We start from the raw sequence: 25,041 nt of genomic DNA on the forward strand, positions 1-25,041 counted from the left end.
TTGTACTTGAGATATCTCAAGTACAATAGAGCTGGATCAGTTTTTATGCTATGCAATATACACACTTTTTAAAAAAATACATAGGTGCACTGGTAATTACCTTAATTTGGGTATCTGTCAATTACTACTACACAAACCTGTAACGACTATCCAAAGGGTTCATTCGTTTTAGCAGTGTGTTGAAAAGATGGACTGATTCACCACTGCCCAAAACAGTTTATAATAGGGACAATGTCCCTTTTTTTCCTTACAGTGAGTCAGGTCACCTGCTGCCAATATTGGCCCTTCCACTTTGATGCTAGAATTGGTGTTTCTGGAGACAGCAATGACAAGAAATGCTCTCTGATAGGCTAAGTTCCCTCCGTCCTTGTGTATCTACTCATTTTGCATGCAATTTCTCTTCCCCCACCTCCTCCTTATTCCTTGGCCAGTCTCTTCCACTTACCCCCAATAACCTTGTAACACTTGCCAATTGCTTCTAGCATTAGAGGTTAGCAACAGTTCAAGGATCTAATGGTAGAAGTACTACTAATGGAGAGCTAATGCTTGAAGCAGAGTAGAGTAGTGATACTGGTTCTTTGATGAGACCACACACTATGGTAGCTTGTGGGATAAAAAGTAATGCATCATTAGATTAGGGCTGTGAACCCAGAGTGCAATCTCTGCAGATTTAGATGAACTTTGTGCCTACTGTTTACACGCTTATTTACTGAGAGGAAACGTATCTTTGTAGTGCATAGCTTGAAATAAAGGTGCAATATGGGCATCAAAATAGAGGGCGGAACTCTCTTGATATACATTACATTTAAATTTTTGGTTCACTAAAATTAAATCAGAAGTATTCACTAGTTAAATTCAGCATGACAACTGCAAAGTTATTTGATATCACAGAGGAATTGCAAATGCATCTTGGCTTGATCATAAAAAAATATCTGAAAATTCTGTATTTCACACAACTTCATTCTAATGTACTCTTCCAGACTTTGGAACTGCTTGCATAAATAACTGCTTCATATTTAAAAAAAACCTGATTTTTAATACAAGAGAAAACAAAAAAGTGTACTGTACACTCAATGTGTAAAAACAGATGAAACTAAGATCAATTTTAAGATTTACAGGGCAGAAAAAAATTCCTAAGCATTTGCTTGAGCTAAAAAGCACTAGTTATATACAAACGTTGCAAATTCCTATTTTCCAGGAAAAATGTTTATTTGTGTTTTACTGAAATCGGTTGGCATTGACATTCCAGACATAAAAAATGCCAATGTAAACTTGGTCACACTGCTAAATGCAAGGTATAATGAATGACAAGCATTTTTTAGAAATTAAAGGTTCTTCTGTTTGTTTAATTACTATTTTTGTTAAGACACAAGGTTCTCAAATCAGAAAAACACATCATTTTATTGCTTTAAACATTACTGGCAATGGCTGAAATTTACAACCAAGCTGTTTTGAACAGAAGATATTTCAATATTTTGAGGGATCCTAATTCTGGAGATTTAAGACAAAGCAGTACTTTTATCTCTTAAAAATAACTAAGGAACATAAATGGCATTCATCTTTTTTTCCCCACATGTCAAATGAAGAATGCAAGTCTGATTTACTGGTGTATGGGCCCACATAAATCTTGCAAGCCAGTGCATAGTTAGTCAATATTTCTGCTGGCATTTTGAACTAATTTAGTCAATGGAAACATTCATTAATAGCTTTTATTCCAAAAATCTGCATTAGTTTCTTTTTGTAAAAAATTAACCCTGGCAAGTATTAAAAATAAATATTTTAGGGTCAAACTAAAGCCATGTTTTTCTATGCCCTCTCCTCCCTTTACATATTTTCTTGCTCACCAATAAGCAAATAAAAACTAAAGTTATAGTATAAGAGGAGCTGAAATATTGAGGCAAAGGGGTGACCAGGACAGTAGAAAAACAGAACAAAACCACTGTAAATCAGTTAACGTGTCCTCAGCTTCTTTGCCTGCCTCTTACGTTTCAATTCCTCCTCTTCACGTCTCAGCTCTTCTAGGTCCTCTTGGACACCAAGTCTCAAACTGCCAAATAAGAGAAGATATCAAATCCTTTACACACTGCTACCCAGAGACATTAATGTGTACAACTCCTGCTCTTCTTTTCATGTAGAAAAAGTAACTAACCCAAATTTAGAGTTTAACTTAAAGTAATAAATACACCAAGTATTCAAATATTTGAAGTTTGGCATAAGATATTTTTCTTTTAAAATGAAAGCTGCATGGTACCCAGAATTTTAGGTTTGTTGGGTTAGAAAGATCTCTCTCCACTTGAAGGATGCACAACAAGTCTAGGATATTTGGTTAAAAGCATTTTGGGGTAGAGAGAAAAAGATATTTTGCACAGGTGCTTTACAATTAATACAACTCTTTCCTTAGACTTTTAAGGGGAGCATCTAAACCTTCAGAAACAGGTTTTTCAGTTGAACAGGGAGCCAGGTGATCAACACTGAAAAACCCTTGTTTCATGGTCCCAATCACACAATCTGGTGAAGAGCAGCTGCTGTGTAGCATTCAAGTAATCAATTGGACAGTTGGTCCCCGTAACTCCATATTGCAGGCTGGCTAACTTTGTGAGAAGAGTAGCTGTACCTGGGGAAGCAATCAAGACCTACTGACCAACCTTGGTGAGAAGTTGCAAGTATGCAATACTTAACATCTTTTAAAGGACAACGAAAAGGCCCAATAAGGAAACAGGAAACTTGCGCAACTGTCTCTATGCTTGAGTCCCAGTACTCAGTAGCTGGGGTAAAACACTGAGTAGATTTTATAACTCCACCACATTCACCTTCAAACCATGCAGATGATAAAAATCTATTACAGGTTGTTGGCCTGTGTCATATATTGCCACTAAAGAGCAGCCCCAGAGATGAATGACTGAAATTCAAAAATCTGCTTTATTTTTCATTATTTTATTACTACTATATTTTGCATTTTTGTGTCTGGACGATGTTTATATATGCATTTACTAGTCAATTCCTTTCCCCAGCTCTCAAGAATTAGCAAAATTCTACAATATTTAAGTGATAAACCGCAAGGTTTGTTAACATTTTTTGACTGGAACTATAAGACACTTATGGAAGATATTTGGCCTTAAGTTTTATGTAAGCCCGTTTTCACAAAGCTTGTATTTAGGACCAAATTTCACCTGACAAATGTCCATTTTAACTCAGCTACATGACAAAGGTTCTAGTAGTAAGCAGAAGAAAATTCTTACTAACAAAACTTAAATCTAATTCATACCTCCTGGCTTCCTCTTTTTGTTGCTCTTTCCAGCTGCTCTCCATGTAACGTAAGGCATAATCACTTTCATCTTTATATCTGAAAGCAAATACTTATATTTAATCCAATATAATGAAAAACAAAAATTAGCGCTAATCAACACGAATACATATGGTTGAATTAAGAATAGGCAAGATTTTTTAAAATAAAAGATTATCCTGATTTATACCCTATTACACTTCTCCAAAAAATTAAACTCAAGTTTTAACCCGCTGAATAATAAGCATACTTTAACTTACTTATCCGAGTATTTGTTAACCCACGTTCAATAGTGAATTACAGAAAGCGTGTCCTGTCCTATGCAGCACACCTGACACTTGATATGGCTCATTCTGTTTCGTTTCTGTTGCAGTGCTAACTATATCAGACCTGCTGTTGAAGGTCCAGGTGTCCATAACAGCAAAATATGGAAAAGGCTGAAATCCTTCCTAGTATTCTTCATTAGAAAATAACAAATATATCCATATGATTTAGTCTTTGAGCCACTAGCCCAACATTGTAAAAGAAAAGCTCTTGACAGTATGCCAGGTTTTTTTAATCTCTTATTTGAATAGTTTCGCTCTTTTCCTCACCTGGGACTTTGGACAGTTTAGTTACCCACCTTCCCTCCCATCCACCCAAAAAAAAAAAAAAAAAAGACAAATGAAAGTCAAGTAGAAACAAAGTTTGAATTGTGTGAAGGAGGAAGCAGTTGCCTACTTGTGGATGAACTGTCATGATATTTTAATGACAACTATACTGATTGGCAAGACAGCTGCGAAAGAACAATTGCAAGCAGAAGAGGGTAACACTTCTGCTTCACAAATCTTCACGTCAAAAATGTTCACTTGACACTATTCACACTAATTAATTCATATGGTGGGTTATGCTTACATGGCAGCTCTATTAGGGGTGCCACACTGTTAAAGAAAATATTGTTTTATCAAGAAAAACTGAGGTTTTTGAAATATCATTAAGTTTAAAAATATACTTTAAGAAAGGAGGCAGAGTATGAAATGAGGCAAATAAAAGGTTTCATTTCTGTGTCAATGTGTGCATATGTTAATTGCTCCATGTAACAAATATATCAGAGGTTTGACCCTCTGACAGAACAGTTAACACAAATTGAAGAGCTAGCTACACAGCTTTACACTTAGGCAACAAAATACTATAATGTTGAATATAGTATAAATATTTAGAAGAGACTATGAAATATTACAGGCTTCCATAGAAAGCATTCCAAAGGGCAGGAGGGATAGCTCAGTGGTTTGAGCATTGGCCTGCTAAACCCAGGGTTGTGAATTCAGTCCTTGAAGGGGACATTTAGGGAACTGCGGTAAAAAACTGTCTGGGGATTGGTCCTGCTTTGAGCAGGGGGTTGGACTAGATGACCTCCTGAGGTCCCTTCCAACCCTAATATTCTATTCTATAATAAAGCATTAAATACCACAGGGCTGGAAATACATATTGTCAGTTATCACATACGGCGACTCAAAGAATTGATAATTTTTTAATTTATGCTTCATTACCACCAAATTTTAGATCATTCTAGTTTTTTAATCAAAATGTCATGCAGTACCAAGTCAAATACCTTACAGAAGTCTAAATATATTATGCAACACTATTACTTTTATCAACCAAACTTGTAATCTCTAGGGGAAAAAAAAGATATCAAGTCAGTTTGATAGGATCTATCTTCCATAAAGCCACGTTGATTTGCATTAATTACATTACCCTCCTTTAAGTGTTTGTTAATCGAGACCCATATCACCCACTCCACTATCTTGCCTGGGACTCACATCAGGCTGCCAGGCCTATAATTACCCAGGACATCCCATTTACCCTTTTTAAAACTTGACACATTATCAGCTTTTTCCTCATCTTCTGGAACTTCCCAGTGCTCCAAGACTTATTGAAAATCAACATTAACAGTCCAGTGAACTCCTTAGCAAGCTTTTTTAAAAATCTTGGATGGTAGTTATCTGGACCTGATGATTTAAAAACGTCCAACTTTAGTAGAAAGAAGAACAGGAGTACTTGTGGCACCTTAGAGACTAACAAATTTATTAGAGCAACTTTAGTAGCTTCTTTAGTAGCTTAACACCCTCCAGAAATACTTGCGGAATGGAAAGCGCGTAATCACCATGTGATTAGACTATATCATCTGTTTCCCCCCCACAAATACAGAACAAGAATATTTACTGAACCCTTCTGTCTTTTCTGATTATTGATAATTCTACCATTTCCATCTAGTAATAGACCAATAACATTGGCAGGATTCTTTTTGTTTCCAACATATTTTAAAAAGTCCTTCTTATTGTCCTTAATTCTGCTGGCTATAGATTTTTCCTTGTGTCCCTTTGCTTTCATTATCAATTTTCTACAATTCCTAACTTTCAATTTATATTCATCACTGTCAACATCTCCTTTCTTCCATTTGTTTTAAATATATATATATATATATATATATATATATATATATATATATATATATATATATATATATTTATATTTTTTTTTTTTAGTTTTTTTCTCTTTCTCTCTAAATCAGATTGTTTTTTTTAACCACCATGACCTTCCACTTCAGTTGGTGGATTTTTGGAGCATTTAGTAAGATGTTTTTAAATGATCCTCAATTATCATTCACATTTTTTCTGATTAAATTCTTCCTTCCAGCTGATTTGGCTCATAATTGTTTTCAGCTTTGTAAAGTTGGCTCTGTTAAAGCATCAAGTATATATACACTACTGGTTTGGACTTTCTTCTGTTTGCACATTTTAAATGTGATCAAGTCATGATCACTTGTAACTAAGCTACCATTAATTTTTAGTTCTGTGATCAGTTCTAGCCTGTTAGGGGAATTCTTTATTAGAGCTTCTTCTATGTTGGGTGCAACACTAAGTGTTTAACAATTTACAGTTTCAGAAGAAAAGAGCTGGTCAAACAAAATTAATGTAGGACATGAAAATATTGTTACATCTTAATTTCTCTTACTTATTCCGATCATAGCCAAATATTTCTCGAATATGTTTTGATATTTCTTCCTGGGGTTGCCCTTCATCATCAATGAAATCGTCCATTTCAGAGTCATATTCCTCATCATCTTCTATTTGCCTTTTATAACTTATAGGTGGAAGAGAAGGCCTTGGAAGACCTAAAGAGAAAGAGTAAAAATATTTACAGCTTCTGTAACGCATCTGTCACAAAATAATCTTCACTACTGAAATTATTATTTTTATTATTTTTCTATTTATGCTTCTCCCCATTACTTCTCTCCCATTTTTTTCTCCTTGATAAACACATGATTTCACTGGACTCTGTGCAGGTATATCTATGATTTGGAGTACAATTTGCAGTTCTGGGCCGCAAGACTGAGTTTTAAAAAAAAAAAAAATGATTTGGACATTCCAAGAGTCTCAGCAAGAGGAAATATTTCCTCTAAGCTACACATACAAGCCAAGTTTCCCATCATTACAGTCAACTGCATCCCAGAAGAACTGCTAGAATGAAAGGTAAATATATGCCTGCATACTTGCTCAACCATGGAATTTCAATACACTCATTTGTAAAAGTGCTATCCTATTTACAACTACAAAGATTTTTTTCTTAAACTTCACTTCCCCATGCCAACAAGGTAGAGTAAATCCAGACAACACTTACTAAGCATACGTCACAGATTTGTTGTGGGGCCTAACGTTTATGAAGTGCTTTGAGATCCTTGAACAGAAGGCACTATTAAAATTTAATTAATCACAATTTTAAATGACACCTGGCCTCAGGAATCCTTCATTTCTCTCCCCTTTGGCTACTCACCCACCTACCCTTAAAAAGCAGCTCGTGTTTATAAAAGTTACCTGAAAAGACCTAATTACATTTTTTTTGGTTAGTTGGACTCCTCCCTCCTTCCTTTCTATTTATTAATTTTGTTCTCTCTCTTTCCCTGGAAAAGATCTCACCCACACAAGGATCTTATTTTCTTGGGTGTAAGTGTTCGGTGAAAAGGAAAGAAATATTGCAATGAGTGGCAAGGGGAGAGAAAAAGTCATACTGCTATTTAGTGGCATTCTTCAGAATGCAACTCTGGCTATCAGATACACTTAGAAAAATCTATCTACAATTCGCTGGGAATTCTGATCAACTTCAACCTCAGAAATGTGCAACAAGTAATGCATGAAACATATTTGTAACACAAAACATTATTTGCTGAAAACAGCATACCTTGTGGATGAAACACTGGTCTATGCCCTGGAGGAGGTCTCGTTCCATTCATTGGTACATTACTTGGTCTGGAGACTAAATTTTTAGATGAGATTGTTTCTGATACAACAGTGCACTTAGGTTTTGGAGGTGCAGCTGAGCTGCTGCCTGGTCGCCCAGGTTCCACGCTTGAATTGACTGACTTTCCAGGTCCTATCCTCACACTGCTCCCCGGCCGCCCAGGCCCACCCATCCCCGCACTGCTCCCTGGCCGCCCGGGCCCACCCATCCTGACACTGCTCCCCGGCCTGCCCATTCCCGCACTGCTCCCCGGCCGCCCGGGCCCGCCCGTCCCCGCACTGCTGGACAGCCGCCCGGGCCCGCCCATCCCCGAACTGCTCCCCGGCCTGCTCATCCCCGCACTGCTCCCTGGCCGCCCCGGCCCACCCGTTCCTGCACTACTGGGCAGCCTCCCGGGCCCGCCTGTCCCCGCACTGCTCCCTGGCCTACCAGGCCCGCCTGTTCCTGCACTGCTGGGTAGCCGCCCGGGCCCACCCATTCCCGCACTGCTCCCCGGCCTACCAGGCCCGCCTGTTCCTGCACTGCTGGGTAGCCGTCCGGGCCCGCCCATTCCCGCACTGCTCCCTGGCCTACCAGGCCCGCCTGTTCCCGCACTGCTCCCCAGCCTACCNCCCGGCCGCCCGGGCCCGCTCGACCCCGCACTGCTCCCCGGCCGCCCAGAGCTGGAATTTTTAACTATTTCATGCTGAGGGGATGTTGCACTACCCAGTTTTGTATGGACAGAAGTAGATTTTTTCAGACTAAGTTCTTTAACAGATTGTAGTTTCTGAGCCCCATTAGCAGGTGCTTTTGCGTTTGGTGTATGAGTGCTTGACCCAAATTTTCCTACTCCATTGACTGAAGATTTACTATGGATGCCACTCGATGAGCTTTTTAAAGATCCATTTTGTGTGACTTTTGCTTTTTCCACTTGACTGGATTTGGAGGAAGATGATGACCTTGCATGTTTGTCGCTAAACACAGGCCCACTGGATTTCTTATCAGCACCACACTGAGAGGGGAAACTACCTTTTGAAGAGGAATGTTTATCCACTGAGTTTTTGCTAAGTTTTGCATTTATAAAGTCTTTCTGAGAAAACACTTTATTTGAAGAATTTGATGCAGTTACATTCTTAATCTCTTTTTCAGGTTTTTTCTTCTCTTTCTGGATTTCCCCTTTTTTGTTTTTCCGGTCCAAAAATTCTCTCTCTCTCAATTCTTCTGCTGTTCTTGGCCTTTCTTCTGTCTTTTTCACTACTTTTATTTCTACTGGTTCATACTGTTTTTTTTCAGCCAGCCTCAGAAGATCTACAAAGTTCATAGGGGTAGGGGCACTTTTGGGAGGTGCCTTTGGTTTCACTGCAGCTTTGGATGGTTTCTCTTCATATTCCTCTGGTTCATGCTCAGATTCAGTCTGACTGTATTCAAATTGCTCTGCCTCATCTTCTGTCATATATTCTGCATCTGTGCATCGATCGACATTTTCACAAGTCTGTCTCTTTTTAGGCTTCTCTTCAATAGGAATGCCATTATAGCCATAAAAGTTGTCCTTTGTCCGTGAAGCCATAGCTCTTGCTTTTCGGTCATGTTTCAGTTCAATACGCTTAGCTAGAAGTTCCTCCTTCTTCCTTTTTGCCTCTAGTTCTGTAAAAGAATATCAGGAAAAGATTTTTCAGTCACGTCTAATCTAAATTTCTGGAGATGAACAATTCCAGAGGGATTAAGTAAATATTATGAAGAACATGGCTACAGTTCAGTCTGAACAACAACAACTATAGGGAACATACACACAACTTTAAAACACCAATGGTTTGAATAAAGTCTATAGCCAAAAGATTTAAAATTAATCCAGATGAGGTTAGCATATCTAATTTTTAAAGGCACAATGTTGTGATATAAAGACAAGAATCCTGGCTTTTTGTCACTTTCAGACTCTGTTAAATACATTTTTTTCAATATTAAAAGCTGTACAAAAGTTCAGAACAATTCCTTGTGCCCGCTCCTGGTTCATGCTATTAGTCCTTTCTGGCTGCTTTGATAGCGAGTGCAGAAGTGCTGCTGAGCAAACATTTGGATTCACAAAGGAGAATGCGCGCAACTCTGAGGATCATTGCTCTACAGTGGGTTCTGACTCCGCAGCAATTATGTAAGGACATTCCAAAGAGTGGGGATCTATAACAATTATATTCAAAGGCACGTAAGGAGTAGGGTAAAAATGTCCCAAAGAGAGTCACTGAAGAAGTTCTTCTCCAGTAGGGAATACTCAGAATAACTTGAACAGGTACCTTTCCCCCTACTTTCTTCTTCTTTCCGTCTCAGAAAAGCTTGCACTGCTGCAGAATGGACGCCCTTGACTTTTGGATCTTTTTTGGGAGGGCCTACTGCCAAACTGTATCTTTTCTGCAAAGAGAAAGCAAATCGATCAGAAGAAAACAAAGGTTTTAATATATATAGCTGTTTTTACTAAATGGGAAAATCACAATCAATGAGAAATTAGGCTGCCTACACTACGGACAGCTGTACCACTGCACCTGCGCTGCTGTAAAGTCTCTTACGCGGCCTCTCTTCTGCTGGCATAATTAAACCACCCCCAATGAACAACGGTAGCTATGTCGGCAGGAGTCGCTCGCCTGCCAACATCGCGCTGGTCACGCTGGTGCTTTTGTCGGTGAAATGTACATCAATCACGGGTGTGTTTTTTCAGACCCCTGACCGACAAAAGTTTTGCTGACAAAAGTGCTAGTGTAGACAAAGCCTTAGTAATAGGGATTTATCTGGCTTTAAATATGTTAACAATGAAAGGCAATATTCATTAAGCAACAGAGTTCAACAAGAAATGAGGCGGCCCAGCATTGCACAGGAACAGGCCCTATGTACAAAGGCCGTGGCAAAGGAGCCATTCTGGGCATAAAATGGACAAGGAACCAGAAAGGAGGAAATGGACCAAAAGAGAGGACAGAAGAAAATCAGAAGGTATTAAGAGGAAAAAAAAGGGAGAAAAGGAGGGGAGATTGACAACATGTGCAATATCTACACCAGTGGTCTAGTAGAAACAGCCATTAGAATGGACCCAGATGCAGCTCTACGCTCTCTGGCCCAGTAGGGGAAAGGAGTACCACACACAACACATGAGCCTTTGTCTGGAGAGTGAGGTAATACACCTCACTCTTGGATGACTCCCCCTTTCCAGATCGAAAGAGTTTACAGGCTTCATCTGGCCTTCCTTGTCTGCCTGCATACAAACTGGAATCAATATAACTACATTGGCTCTATTTTATACTATTAGTTATTTTTGATGCAAGTCTGTGTGTGGACCCTAATGTCAGATTAAGAGTAATTTCTTTGGATGTAATTTCATTTGGTAAAAAATCAATTTACATTACATCTAAATAGGATACTCTTAATCCAAAATGTGTGTCCACACAAAGATTTGCTCTGACATAATTAAAGGTGTGAAACTGATGTTATTTCAGTTCAAGGCTTATGTGGTTAGTATCACACAGAACTTGCAAGGTGTGGAAGAGGTAAAAAGGAGAGACTAGGGGATTACTGGAACTTCTTCCCTTATATAAAAGACACATTTCAAACTAAAAAGGGTTAGAGAAGGAAACAAAGGTGACAATGGATAAGATAACTGAAATAGGGGAAATTAGTTAAATCCAAAAGCAGCCGGGAGAACCCAAAGATCTAGGAGGAAGAAAAGTATGTGTAAAATTACACTGCTAACCAGTTTAAATACATGTCCAGGTGGAGTTTTTTATCTCTAATTTCTGATGAAGACTGCAACATACCAACACAAATGCTTTGAGTGTTTTATATAAAAATATGAGCGAGTGTTAAAACAAATATGTTTACTAAGATTCAAGGTTCAGAAGATTATTTCTAAGAACCAGTGCGCTAAGCCAAAACTGGTTCTTAGAACACCAGCTGCAAGGCTCCTGTAGCAGCTGTTTAAAAGTTGCCTTTTAGTAATTCCTAAAATTGCTAAAGCAAAACTAAAAAAAACCACAATCTCATTTCAGTAGCAAAACTTGACATTCAGCATCAAGTTTACGAGCTTTCTACAACCTGAATGTATCTACTGACAAAATGTATCTTCACAATCTGAGGACTTCTTGCAAACCCCTTACTCCTTTGAGTAGTTCTTAACTCACACAAACAACAATCCTTTGCACTTGCAATTGAAATCAGTGGGACTAATCATCTTAGTAATAACTAGGGTTACCATATTTTGTGCCTCCAAATGGAGGACACTCCACGGCCCACGGCCCCGCCCCCAGCCCCGCCCAACCCCGCCCCCTCCCCAAAGTCTCCGCCCCCTCCCCTGCTTCCCGCGAATATTTGATTCGCGGGAAGCCTGAAGCAGGTAAGGGGGGTGTGGGGGGAGGAGGCGCGGCCCAGGCTGGCCCCCCGGCGTTTCCAGCCTGGGTCAGCTCGGGCCCTGGGGTGCCGGCCCCGGCCGACCACCCCTGGCCCGCCCAGCACTGCCAGGGGCTCCCGGCCCCGCGGGCCCGGCTCCCCGCCGGCCCGGCTGACCCGGCTCCCCACCGGCCGGGGTCCCCGCCGGCCCGACTGACCCGGCTCCCCGCCGGCCGGGCTCCCCGCCGGCCCGACTGACCCGGCTCCCCGCGGGCCCGGCTGACCCGGCTCCCCGCCGGCCGGGCTCCCCGCGGGCCCGGCTGACCCGGCTCCCCGCCGGCCGGGGTCCCCGCGGGCCCGGCTGACCCGGCTCCCCGCCGGCCGGGGTCCCCGCGGGCCCGGCTGACCCGGACATGTCCGGGAAAATCCGGACGTATGGTAACCCTAGTAATAACAACTAGAGACAGTAAAGATTTCCAGGGTCAGGCCCTTCATTCAAAAGGCACCAATAGCAGTTTTGTTGTTAGTTCAACTTTCCTATTGGGTACAAAATAAAATGTCCGGGGAACTAAACAGTTCAGGGGATCTGAATTGGGATATGAAGTTTTCCACATCTGGGTTTTTGGTTCAAATCCAACCCATGTTTGTAGTGGGTGAAAATACTGCCATATAACAATTCTTCAGAGGTCTATGGGAAATGTTGGCACGTTCAGTCCAGCTCTTATTGGACAGATACACCTCTATCCCGATATAACGTGGTTGTAGGGAGACAAAAATCCGTACTGCGTTATAGGTGAAACCCCATTATATCGGGGTAGCAGCGGCAGGGCTCCAGTGGTGATTTAAAGAGCCCCGGGCCCTTTAAATCGCCACCCAAGCCCCGCTGCTGGAGCCCCGGGGTTACCGCGCTATATGTTAACCCATTATATCAGGTCGCGTTATATCGGGGTAGAGATGTATTTACACATCATCAAGACTGAGCTTTTTGTTAACAGTTTCAGATGTTAGACCTAAGACTGAAAGGACAAAGACTGAACTACCCTCTCATTCTTAGAAGAGATCCTTCCAGAACAAGGTTGACACACACTGGTGAGCAGTTTAGAGAACCTTGCACTGCTACTACCGGTTATATTCTTGCTCTGTGGATGATTTCATTCCTAAAGCTGATAACACATTTCACCAACAGTACATTTACATTTGAAAATTTATCATTCAATTTCTACAAATGATTTTAAAAAATAATGAATGTACAAAATAGAAATTTTGTTTAAGAGTTTTGTACAAGAGGACCTCTTGGCAAAAAATGGTTTACATATAGCAGGGCCAAATGCAGAATGATCTATCACATTAGAAAGGCTTATAAAGAAATTAAGTGTTAGAGAAGCATTTTTGAGCACTGTATTATAATGCAGCAAAATACACTGCTTTCTGGTGAATAAGTAGCATTACAAGCAATCCCTCTCAACACCATTTGTGTGTGAACTTGTACAAGGGTATATAGTAATATTTTTAAAATGAGTCTTTCCCAGTCAAAGAAGCTTTCTAAATGTCATTTCTATTTGATCTTGAAGATGCAGCTACCAAACACTGCTCAAATTATTTACAGTATTTCTCATGTTATGAATCACTAGTTCTTTCCAAAAAGTATTTTCTTCAAACTCGGTTTGTAAGCACTGTGAAATGAGTAACCAGAACAGGTTTATAAGTTTAGCTCTATTTAAAAAATGAACAGTTGGTCTGAAGCACAAAGCTGTTCCAGAACCATCCACACAATGATTACTCTAAACTGTGAGCTACTCCAACATCAGTTTCCTGGAATAACCGACAAGATACGCATGAACATTCTACTTTTTATCAAGTAAGCAGCAGCTACACCAATCAAGTTTCACACAGTTATCAGAAAGTTTGTCAAAGGAATGGAAAAACAGCCTTTAGAAAAGAGCAGGTCAAGCTATTCTGGAACAGTGTGCTTCTCAAACTGTAAAAACTGATTATCTCTCAGGGTAGCAACTGATAGCAGCTCCATGGCTAAATATTGCTGAAATGTACCACACTGGCTTTGCTTTCTCACAAAATACAAGATACGTTTTCGAGGCTCATCCTCTGGGCGTTGGAAGCGCCTTTCCTCAACTGTACATTGTGTGCCTTAAAGTATTGAAAAAATTATTCATCCCACTAATGAGCTTTATTGTTAGAAGATATTCTCTTCCCCACCATCCTCCTCCGAGGCTCTTCCATGCTCAGAGGATGCTAATTTTTACCTCATCCTCCCTGAATTTTGCCCACAGCCAACCAACCCCTACCAGCCACAGGCAAGCTGCATGTGGCTCCCTCTGAAATTGGCTCATTGTGTTCCAGAAGGAAGCAGAGGAGCTGCTCAAGGACTAAGTGTTTTCAGACTTTCTTTGCCCAGGAATGAGTGACCGAACTGGAGTCCCACGGTTAAGCACTCTGCATACCATTCTGAGCTACAACTAGACCATCAAACCAGCAGAATTTTCTCTATGCTGGAAAAAAAACTGATTTATTTAAAAAACTAAAGATCTGGGATCTACTGGGCTTAACCTGGTGGATGACAAGTAATAAATGTTAGACTATCATATTGGTGATTCTGGTGAAAGTATTAAAATGCCTTGGCTAGCAGGAGCTAGAAGTGTCAAAGTTGCAACTCAAATATGGCTGCTTAATGATTATGGCCAAAACTTTTTTTGGTTTTAAATTACCTTCTTAACAGCACCTTATTTCTATAAAGCAAACTATAAGATCTTGATTCAGGGACAAGTCCTCTGGTGCTGATACTAAAGAGTCAGGTAGTTCAGGCTGAAAACTTAGCTTTATTAAAATTATTACAAAATCCAATATTAATAGAAATGTTTCATAACTTGAAAAAATTAGAATGAATGGTTTGTTTCATTTTAACCATTCCCTTGCACTGTCTCCAACTCAACAGTGGCATTCTGAAAACCAGAAACAGTCTATTTTGGCTGAACAAGATGAATGAAATGCAAAAGGTAAACAAGATAGAAGAAGAGTGAAAAGTTTCAAAAATTACTCCTAGTTATTAATTTAAGGTGTTAGTAGCACAAGTTTATTAATTTTTAAAAATAGTTGTAATCTCTCAACCATAATCATAGAAAACATGAAGGATAAAATACAATTGGAATAGCTAAAAACAATGTTTAAAACTGAAAAAAACAAAAAAGCAATTTGAGCACTACTCAGACCAATAAGGTAAACCAGTGGCTCTCAATCTTTCCAGACTACTGTATCCCTTCCAGGAGTCTGACTTGTCTTGCGTATTCCCAAGTTCCACCTCACTTAAAATCTACTTGTTTACAAAATCACACATAAAAATACAAAAGTGTCACAGCATGCTATTACTGAAAAACTGCTTTCTTTCTCATTTTTACCATATAATTGTAAAATAAAAATTGGAATATAAATATTGTACACCTCTACCTCAATATAACGCTGTCCTCGGGAGCCAAAAAATCTTACCGCATTATAGGTGAAACTGCGTTATATTGAACTTGCTTTGATCCACCAGAGTGCGCCCCCCCGCCCCCCCAGAGCACTGCTTTACCGCGTTATATCCGAATTTGTGTTATATCGGGTCGCGTTATACCATTACATTTCAATGTCTAGTATACAGAGCAGTATAAACAAGTCATTATCTGCATGAAATTTTAGTTTGTACTCACTTCGCTAGTGCTTTTTACGTAGCCTGTTGTAAAACTAGACAAATATCTAGATTGGTGGTTTTCAAATCGTGAGTCACGACCCAGAACTGGGTTGTGGAATGGAAGGGACTGGTTCGCAGCGGCTTTGGTCAGCACTGCCAATTGGGCCATTAAAAGTCCTGTCGTGGTGCTGCCCGGCTAAGGCAGGCTAGTCCCTACCTGTTCCAATACCGCACCGTGCCCTGGAAACAGCCAGCAGCAGGTCCGGCTCCCAGGCATGCTACCCCCGCCCGAGCACTGGCTCCACACTCCCATTGGCCAGGAACCAGCACAGTGCGGTCCGTGGTGCCAGGACAGGCAGGAAGCCTGCCTTAGCACCCCTGCTGTGCCGCTGACCAGGAGCCACCAGAGGTAAGCCCGTGCCCCAATCCCCTGCCCTAGCCGAGCCCCTTCCTGCACCCCAAACCCCTCATCCCCGGCCCCACCCCAGAGCCTGCAACCCCCACCCCAGAGTCCTGACCCCCTCCTACACCTCAACCCCCTGCCACAGCCCTGAGCCCCCCCCCAAACCTGGAGCCCCCTCCTGCAGCTCAAACCCCTTATCCCCAGCCCACCCCAGAGCCCTGACCTCCTCCCTCACCCTGAAGCCCTCATTCCCAGCCCCACCCCGCAGCCCTCACCCCCCCACCCCCAACCCCCTGCCCCAGCCCTCAGCCCCTCCCTCACCCCAAACTTCTCATCCTCAGGTCCATTTGGTCATGGACATCAACAATTTTCTTCAACTGGGTCGCCAGAAAAAAAGTTTGAAAACCACTGATCTAGATGAGTTGATGTACCCCCTGGAAAACCTATGTGTACCCCCAGGGGTATGCGTATTCATGGCTGAGAACCACTGAGATAAACTATTCAAAAACCTCAAAGTTGATGTTCATTTGGAAAATTTCCTTGAACAGAGTCTTGCATGTCTTTGCTTACAGGGTCAACTAAAAAAATCAGTCTGAACATTTTATACATGTTATTTTCATAAAACCCAAGATTACGGTAGCCAAAAATGATCACAAAAAATATTTTTCTGTTTATGCATTTGACATTTATCAATAGCAAGTTTCACTGTTCCCTCCATATAGTCATTTCCCTTGATTATGTCTTTTACATAGCAATAGAGATTAATTTAAAAAAAAATGAAAAGTCAGATGGGGGGAGGGATAGATCAGTGGTTTGAGCATTAGCCTGCTAAACCCACAGTTGTGAGTTCAATCCTTGAAGCGGCCACTTATGGATCTGGGGCAAAAATCAGTACTTGGCTCTGCTAGTGAAGGCAGGGGGCTGGACTCGACCTTTCAGGGTCCCTTCCAGTTCTATGAGATAGGCATATCTCCATATATTACATACATTTTGGTCACAAACTCTGCCGGACCCTAGATCTCAGTTATGAAAGCAAATCAAGCTCAGAATAAAAAAAAAAATCTTCAGTCCAGACCACCATTTTATATCACGTCCTATGGCTTGCCCATTATCATATGGAAGTTGGTCTAATACAGTTCTTATAGATTCTGAACCTTTACTGCAGCCTGCACCCCTTTGGTTCTCAAAATATGTTCTCGCACCCCTTATCAAAAATCAAAATATGTTCTCGCACCCCTTATCAAAAATCGTTGAAGTAGGTCAGTTCTTTAAACCTAGATATATTTTTGTTTGTATATTACAGTAATCATTAAAAAAATGTATCATGTTAATAAATACATAGGTTTGATGAAACAAAGTAGTTGTACTTACGCGCCTGTGCTTAATTTGTGTTTTCAATGATTTACCTTCTAAAAAAATCTGGCATGTCTCACACCCCCCAGAAAGGGCATCTCGCACCCCAGGTTAAGAACCACTGGTCTAGTAGGATGGTATTTCTAGGCTCTGGTTTATGAGTGAGACACAGTTATATGAACCCATGTATGGGCAGGTCTACACTACCCACCAGATCAGCAGGTAACGATCTATCGGGGTCGATTTATCGCGTCTAGTCTAGATGCGATAAATCGATCCCCGAGTGCTCGTCTGTCGACTCCGGTACTCCACCGTGGCGAGAGGTGCAAGCGGAGTCGACGGGGGAGTGGCAGCAGTTGACTCAGCGCCATGAAGACGCTGCGGTAAGTCAACCTAAACACGTTGACTTCAGCTACGCTATTCTCGTAGCTGAAGTTGCATATCTTAAGTCGATCCCTGCCCCTAGCGTAGACCAGCGCTAAGTGTGGACTGACTGCGGGTAGGCGTGTCATGTTTTTACTCTACATCATGTCCCATCTTCGTATTTCATATGCAGAAATAACATGCCCAAAGTTTCCACTGCCCAGGAGAGGAGGTAATACACATTCCAATGAGCACCAGTAGGTCTTTTGAGTCTTCAGCTGCTCGTAACCTTTTTCAAGTATACACTTTGGGTTATAAGCTCTGTTGGCTTGACCTGTTCATAGCTGTTTGTGCATTGGTGCTACTTCTCAGCCATAGAAAGAAATTTTATAGGGAAGGGGCTTTTATAATGATGCAATATAAACCATGTTACTGATATCCATGTGTCTGCAAATTTTGTTGGAGGCTACTTCTTCAGCATTCAACTTGCACTGCAGCCATTTAAATCCATCCGCATTAGTCCACATGGTTCAGTTTACTCACTTACCACATATCTAAGTGTGGTTTACCATAAAATAACCTCTTCAATCAGTGCAGGTCTGGAGGAAAGTTGTTTCAGTTTTGGGTGACCTCCATGAGATTTAAGTCCTATTCTCTTTCAGGTTTCTAATTGCTGTGTTTTATAAATTCTCTATAATAAGGATTGGCCCTTCACCAGAAGTAGAAGAGATCTCCCTTGTCAGTGGATTTCAATCTGGGGTCTGAAGACTATGTCTAAGGGGTTCGTGAAAGGTTTTCATTACCATAGAACAATGGTTTTCAACCTGGGGGCTCCACAGACTAGGTCTAAGATTTCAAAGGGGTCCACATCTACATTTGAAATTTTTTAGGGGTCTGCAAATTAAAAAAGGTTGAAAACCTAAGCATTTCAGTTACTGATGAGAGGTTCCTCGCAGCAGTCAGAGAACAGAACTAGATAAAGGGGTGATTTTGGTTGTAACAATTCTCAAAGGGTGTGTTAAAATGTTTGTAATTTTATTTTGCATGTACAATATTTTGCACTTTTATAGTATCTTCCATCCAAATATCTCAAAGTACTTTATCTCCATTAAGCCAAAGAACACTCCTGTGAAGTAGAGAAGTCTCCACTTATCACAAATGGGGAAATGGAGACAAGAGTTTAATCCTGCACCCATTGAAGTCAATGGTAAAACTCTCATTGATTAATATGGTACATGATCAAGGTACTAATGCTCAAATCCTGAAAGGTATTTAGGTTCCTAACTTCCATTGGCATTGATGGAAGTTAAGCACCTAAATACTTTCGAGGATCTGGGCCTAAGTGACCTGCCCAAGCTCACACTAGAAACCTGTGCTGGAGCTGAATACTGAATATATAATACTGAAACCACTGTACAGCATAATATCTACAACACACAGGTAAAAATGTGCTTGCAGCTGCACCACAAGGGGCATATCACTTTTCTGTAGCTGCTATGGAAACCTTTGGCAACATCTGCCTAATAAACTCACTACCCAGATGTATATACTCATGGTTGTATTTACTGATAACTTTACAAGGAGTTTTCTTTAAAAAAGCCAACATTCCCCTTCTTACCTTGTACTGGGAATACTCTCTGAATTAAACCACTACTTATAACACTTTTTATTATTTCTGAACTTGGTTTTCTATGGGGAGATGAACAGGTATACGATTTTACTGGGACATGATGCAATACTATCATTCACCATCATCATCATGCATGCAAATTCCAAAGGGGGACAGCCTGCTTGCAGCTCAAGTACCACTCCAATTGATCTCTAGCTAAGTCCTTAAGACAGTCTGGCTGGATGTTCAGTCTAGGGTGACCAAACGTCCCGATTTTATCGGGACTGTCCCGATATTTGCTTGTTTGTACCGCGTCCCGACTGATGTTTGGTCGGGACACGGGACAAACAAGCAATTTTGCCCTCCGCTCCGGCACACAGGCGGAGCCCGGATGGGCTCTTGCCCCCCCCGCCCCGACTCCGCCCCATCTTTCCCCCATTGGATCCCTCCCCAAATCCCCGCCTCTTTACCAAGCACGCGGCATTCCCCCTCCCTCCCAGGTTTGCACACGGGCCATGGCCAGGAGCACAGCACAGAGGCTGTTCCAGCCCTGCAGCCCCTGGGGCAGCGCAGTGGGTCTGGGGGCAGCACAGAGCGGGCAGGGCCCAGGTGGGTGGAGACACGTGTGGGGCGGACACGCTCCTGCCAGGAGGGCCGGGCCGGCTGCCTGGTTCGCCCCCTGTCCAGGTGGGTCCCGAGCTCCCCATGGCCGGAGAGGAGCTACCCGGGGCTGCGGGGGCGAGTGTCCCAGGCGGGGCGGAACGGAGCAGCCTCTGCTGCAGGGCTGGGGCAACGGAGCCCGGGAGCTGCAGGAGGGGCCTGGAGCGCGGCTCGGCTGCACAGCTCAGAGCCCAGGCTGGGCCCGGGAGCGAGAAGCTGGGAGGTATCGGGGGTCAGAGCCAAGAGTTGGGTGGAGACAGGTCTGTGCCACTGCCACCTAGCCGGGGGGGGAGGGAGGGGCCTCCGCTCCAGCTTTTTTTTTTTTTGGTTCCGCCCCCCCATATTTCATCTTTGTCATCTGGTCACCCTAGTTCAGTATGACTGTCTTTGGCAATCTTATTGTGCCACTGAAGCTTTTGATGACCACCTAATCTCCAGTCATGTAGCAGCATCAGTTGGCAAACAGGAGTTGTAATTTGTTATACTATCACTGTTTTTAACTAAACATTATTGACAAAAGCGCTTAATTTCTTTTGAAAAAAAATTTTCTTTTGATAATGACAAATGTAGTGAACTTTCACAGAGATAACCTTTTATATAAATAAATGATGGAGAACACCACTTTGGCTTCTAGCAAAGGGCAACTCCTTAGAGACTTAATAGGATGAAGCAATTATAAACCTTTTCTACTAAAAGCATATTTAAATTCAAACATATAGGTAGAACCAACACCAGTTATGCACCCAGAAAAGGATGTTGAATGATTGATCAAACGTTCTGGCTGATGAACTTGAAAGTAGTGTTTTTGTTCCAGTTCCAAGGCAGGCTGCCCGCCCAACCTCACCATTCCCACTCCACCTTAATTGCTCCTCTTAAAATAACCATTTATGGTCCAGATTGGGGCCAAGCTGTCTCTATGCTAGACTCAATTACAGCCCCTCCTCTCTGAATTGTTGCCTGGAGTTCAAAAGTCTGGGATTCAGAGGCTCTAGATCAGGGGTGGGCAAACTTGGCCCGCGGGCCACATCCAGCCTGTCAGACCATTTAATCCGGCCCTGAGCTCCCGCCGGGGAGTGGGGTCAGGGATTTGCTCTGCTCCGCACGGCTCCCAGGAAGAAGCCGGCAAGATCCCCCCCTCCAGTTCGACCCCCCTCCGGCTCCTACGTAGTACATGGAGGCTTGGCCAGGTGGCTCTGCGCACCACCCCATCCGCAGGCACCGCCCCTGCAGCTCCCATTGGCCGCAGTTCCCGGCCAATGGGAGCTGCAGGGGTGGCACCTGCAGATGGGGCAACGCACAGAGCTGCCTGGCCAAGCCTCGGAGCAGGAGGGGGAACATGCTTCCAGGAGCTGCTTGCGGTAAGCGTCACGCGGAGCCTGTACCCCTGAGCCCCCCCCCGTGCCCCAATCCCCTGCCACAGCCCTGATCCTCCTCCTGCCCTCCGAACCCCTCAATCCCAGCCCAGATCCCCCTCTTGTACCCCAAGTCCCTCATCCCCAGAGCCCTCAAGTCTTGAAGCCAATGAATGATACATAGATGGGAAAGACTGCAGAGCAAGCTTTCCAGTGCCCTTAAATTGAACTTCTCAAATACCCAGCCTTTCTGCACTCTCTGGCCTTGGCTACACTTACCCGGTAGTTCGACGGCTGGAAATCGAACTTCTGGGTTCGACTTATCGCGTCTAGTCTGGACGTGATAAGTCGAACCCGGAAGTGCTCGCCGTCGACTGCGGTACTCCAGCTCGCCGAGAGGAGTACCGCGGAGTCGACGGGGGAGCCTGCCTGCCGCGTGTGGACCAAGGTAAGTTCGAACTAATTCGAACTAAGGTACTTCGAACTTCAGCTACGTTATTCACGTAGCTGAAGTTGCGTACCTTAGTTCGAATTAGAGGGGTTGTGTAGACCAAGCCTCTGTGATAACACTGAGCAACCTGCTTTGGTTTTCCAGTTTTAAAAATCTCATTGCCAATGACTTTATTCCACCCAAAATACTATGTTGCAAGAACATTAAGGTTAAAGCAGCAGAAGTCAGGAAAAGGCTACAGTGAAGTTGCACACTTTATCTATGACTCTAATGAGCATGCACTACAATACAGTCTAACTTAAAGACCGCATACTAGTTCTAAAAAATACAAATATACTTTTCTACAAATCAGATGCATATCCACAGCATCCTGTTTTTTTTCCATTGTCATGAAGTGGAACATATTGTCTTCATTAACACTCAAGTACTAAAAACTTATTTATAGTAAATAAGCCTTGCTTGAGTAAAATTCAGGGAATAAGTCAGTTAAGAAAGACGCTAATCTAGCTGTGAATTTGTGGCGTTTATATGCCAGGAAGTTTTCCTAATTACTCTGTATGGTACATTTAACATGATGTATGATGCAAAAGTATGGTTTATTGTATACCTTTCATACAAATGGCTTTCATAAACTCAGACATACACAAACATCATCTTGTATTACTGTGTATCTAAGGTTATAGAAAAATGTATTAAATTGCATACAGTGATGTGATCATTAAAGATGATACTGCAGAGAATACACAGACGGGGGAGCGTTACCTAGCATATGAAACCATAACTTAATTGACTTTCCATAGTGCATAGTGAGAGTCCTTAGTTGTACAACTTCATGTCACATAATTTCTTACGTTTTTCTAAAAGAAAAAAAGAAAAAAATGTTCTTAACTGTCCTGCTGGTTTGCAAAGAACTGACAATAGCATGTGTAAATTCTATAATCTGGAATTATTCTGCTAGACCCCACTAAACTACATTGTCCCTTACATTTGAAGTCAACAGCAGGTAGGGGTGCCTTAGATGTCTACTATCTTCAGAAGCCCACAAGAAATAGCCTCTCCTATACCTTAGCAACTGCACCTAAAAGACCACACAGCAGAGTTCCCACTGCACACCTCACTGAGAACAGCAACCCTTCCTAAGGCTCTCCACACTACACAGATGGCCTTGCCTACAAGCAGAAGTTGCACTAATTTCACTTATATCAGTGCAGGGAGACAAGGAAGCCTCAACTCCTGTACACCTGAAATGCACTTTTTCACTCTGCAATTAAGTTAATCATGCAAGTAAATCCTGCTGATCCGGCTTTCTTTGAAGACAACGGCTATGGCTAAACACCCATTCAAAGCAACAGGAGAAGGACTGGGCCCTTGAATAGTATAAAACCTCTGATATGGAACATGAGAGCCATTTCAACAATGCATAGTAACAACATGCAACTATTTAGGATAGAAAGCAAATACAAGTACTCCATTAAAACTGCAGGAGAAAACTGAGTAGACGTGTAATTTTAAAGGTGCAAGACACCCAACTACTACAAGACAGAAACAGATCAAGTGTTAGGGATAGAATACAACATACAGGCAAATGAATTACCTGTCAAGACAAAAGTTAAAGGTTCTGTTTTTCTTGCAATTGCTGATTCATCACTAATACCAAAAACAAATGCCTCCACCCTACCCCAAGATCTACACCAAGATAAGTGAAGATATCAAATGTTACCAGGGAAAGAGAACCTCAAAGCTCTGACTGAAGAATGGACAAGACCACGACAGTCTTTAGCAACAGTAAATTTCCTTAGCTAGCTGGAGTGATCACTGCTGAAAAATGAGGAAAGTTCCTTGTCCCCCCCCCCCCCCCCCCAACAGGTACACTGTGTTAGAAGTAATTTCAGCCCTTGCCAGTCAAGGGTAGCAGAGACAGGAGCAGGGAATCCAGACCACCTAACACAGTACTACCACCAGGCCACTTGCCCTTACCTGCTTTCAGATTTCACACGTACCAATTAATTGGCTCATTTTATACACAAATCTACATTAATTCCACATAAAACTGATTTTATTCCGTTTGTTGTAAAAGCGAACAAAGACGGACGTTAAATTTGTTTTAAATGTTTTACCCAGAAAAAAAGAAATTAATCCCAGCACACTGCAGTCTTCCACCTGCCACAGCTGCCTCCTTCATTTCACAGCGATCAAAGCTAGAAAAGATCTACGGGGCTGCTTAGGAAGTGCGCTGCTCCCGGACGGTCTTTCTGCCTCTTAGTCCCACACGGGAAACAAACGTCAACTGTATTTTAAACGCAAGCGAAAAGGAGGATCCCACCTGGACCCCAGTAACTGCAGCTCCCTGCAAACATTTCACCGGAATACGCGTCTCATTTCGGGCCGCTGGACGGAGCAGGCCGAGGACAAGCCCACTCCGCTCCCACAGCGCTGAGAGCCGCGGCTGGAAAGGCGCCCGCCGCGCTGCTCCAGGGAATTGACAACGGACTCCTGGCTGCAGTGACCCGGCCCGGCCCAGCCCGTGGCCCCCCGCACCCCCTCCCCGACTCGCCCCATCTACCAGCTCAGGTCCCCCCAGCTCTCACGAAAGCCCCCCCCGGCCTTTTCCTTCTCAGCGCCCCCCACCCCTTCACCAGCGCCCGCCCCCCGCCCCGGGCTCTCACCGACACCGCGCTCAGCCCCTGCTGCTCAGACGCCACCATCAGGATCTCCCGGAAATCCATGTCTGCCCGCGGCTGGCTCCGCTCTGCGGCTCCGGGAGGCGATGGGCCGGCGGCGAGACGGGCCCCAGACCGCCCAGCTGAGAAGGCTTCACTCCAGCTGCAACTCCCCCCTGACCACTTCCGGCCCCCCCCAGCCTACGACTGCGCCGAACCAACGTCTTATATGACCTCGTACACGTCACCACCTTCATGCGTCACTTCCTGGCTAACGTCACATTCCCCCGTGCGTGGGACACGTGTCATCAACAACACGTGACTCGGGTTCTATTGGCTCCACCTCTTCCCAGCAGCAGGGAGACGGAATCAGGGCTTTAGGCCCCGCCCCCGAGGTGCAGGGAGGGGATGGGGTCAGGCTGGGGCTCTAGCCAGTCCCCAGGGTGGGGTCAGAGCTCTGGCTCCGCCCCCAAGGAGCGGGGAGTGGGGGGGAATCAGGGTTGCCACCAGTGTACAAGTAGGTGGGAATCAGCTAAACAATCCTTCCACCTCCCCAACCCTTGCCCTTAGGATGTAAGGGAGGGGAATCAGAGCTATACTCCCTTGCCC

At 43.1% G+C, this 25,041-nt stretch overlaps 1 protein-coding gene across 1 annotated transcript; it reads right to left on the reverse strand.

The window, feature by feature from the left end:
• On the reverse strand, positions 1-24,644 carry SPTY2D1 (SPT2 chromatin protein domain containing 1). Its single transcript, XM_034770229.1, has 6 exons — positions 24,439-24,644; positions 9,826-9,940; positions 7,502-9,184; positions 6,278-6,437; positions 3,266-3,343; positions 1-2,047 (listed from the first exon to the last, which is right to left on the reverse strand). Exons 1-6 carry the CDS (start codon positions 24,496-24,498, stop codon positions 1,951-1,953), a joined length of 2,193 nt encoding a protein of 730 aa, XP_034626120.1. The 5' UTR covers positions 24,499-24,644; the 3' UTR covers positions 1-1,950.
• Positions 24,645-25,041: the final 397 nt, after the last annotated feature.

The sequence above is a fragment of the Trachemys scripta genome, chromosome 4 (genome assembly GCF_013100865.1).
Source record: "Trachemys scripta elegans isolate TJP31775 chromosome 4, CAS_Tse_1.0, whole genome shotgun sequence".
NCBI classification, from domain to species: Eukaryota; Metazoa; Chordata; order Testudines; family Emydidae; genus Trachemys; species Trachemys scripta.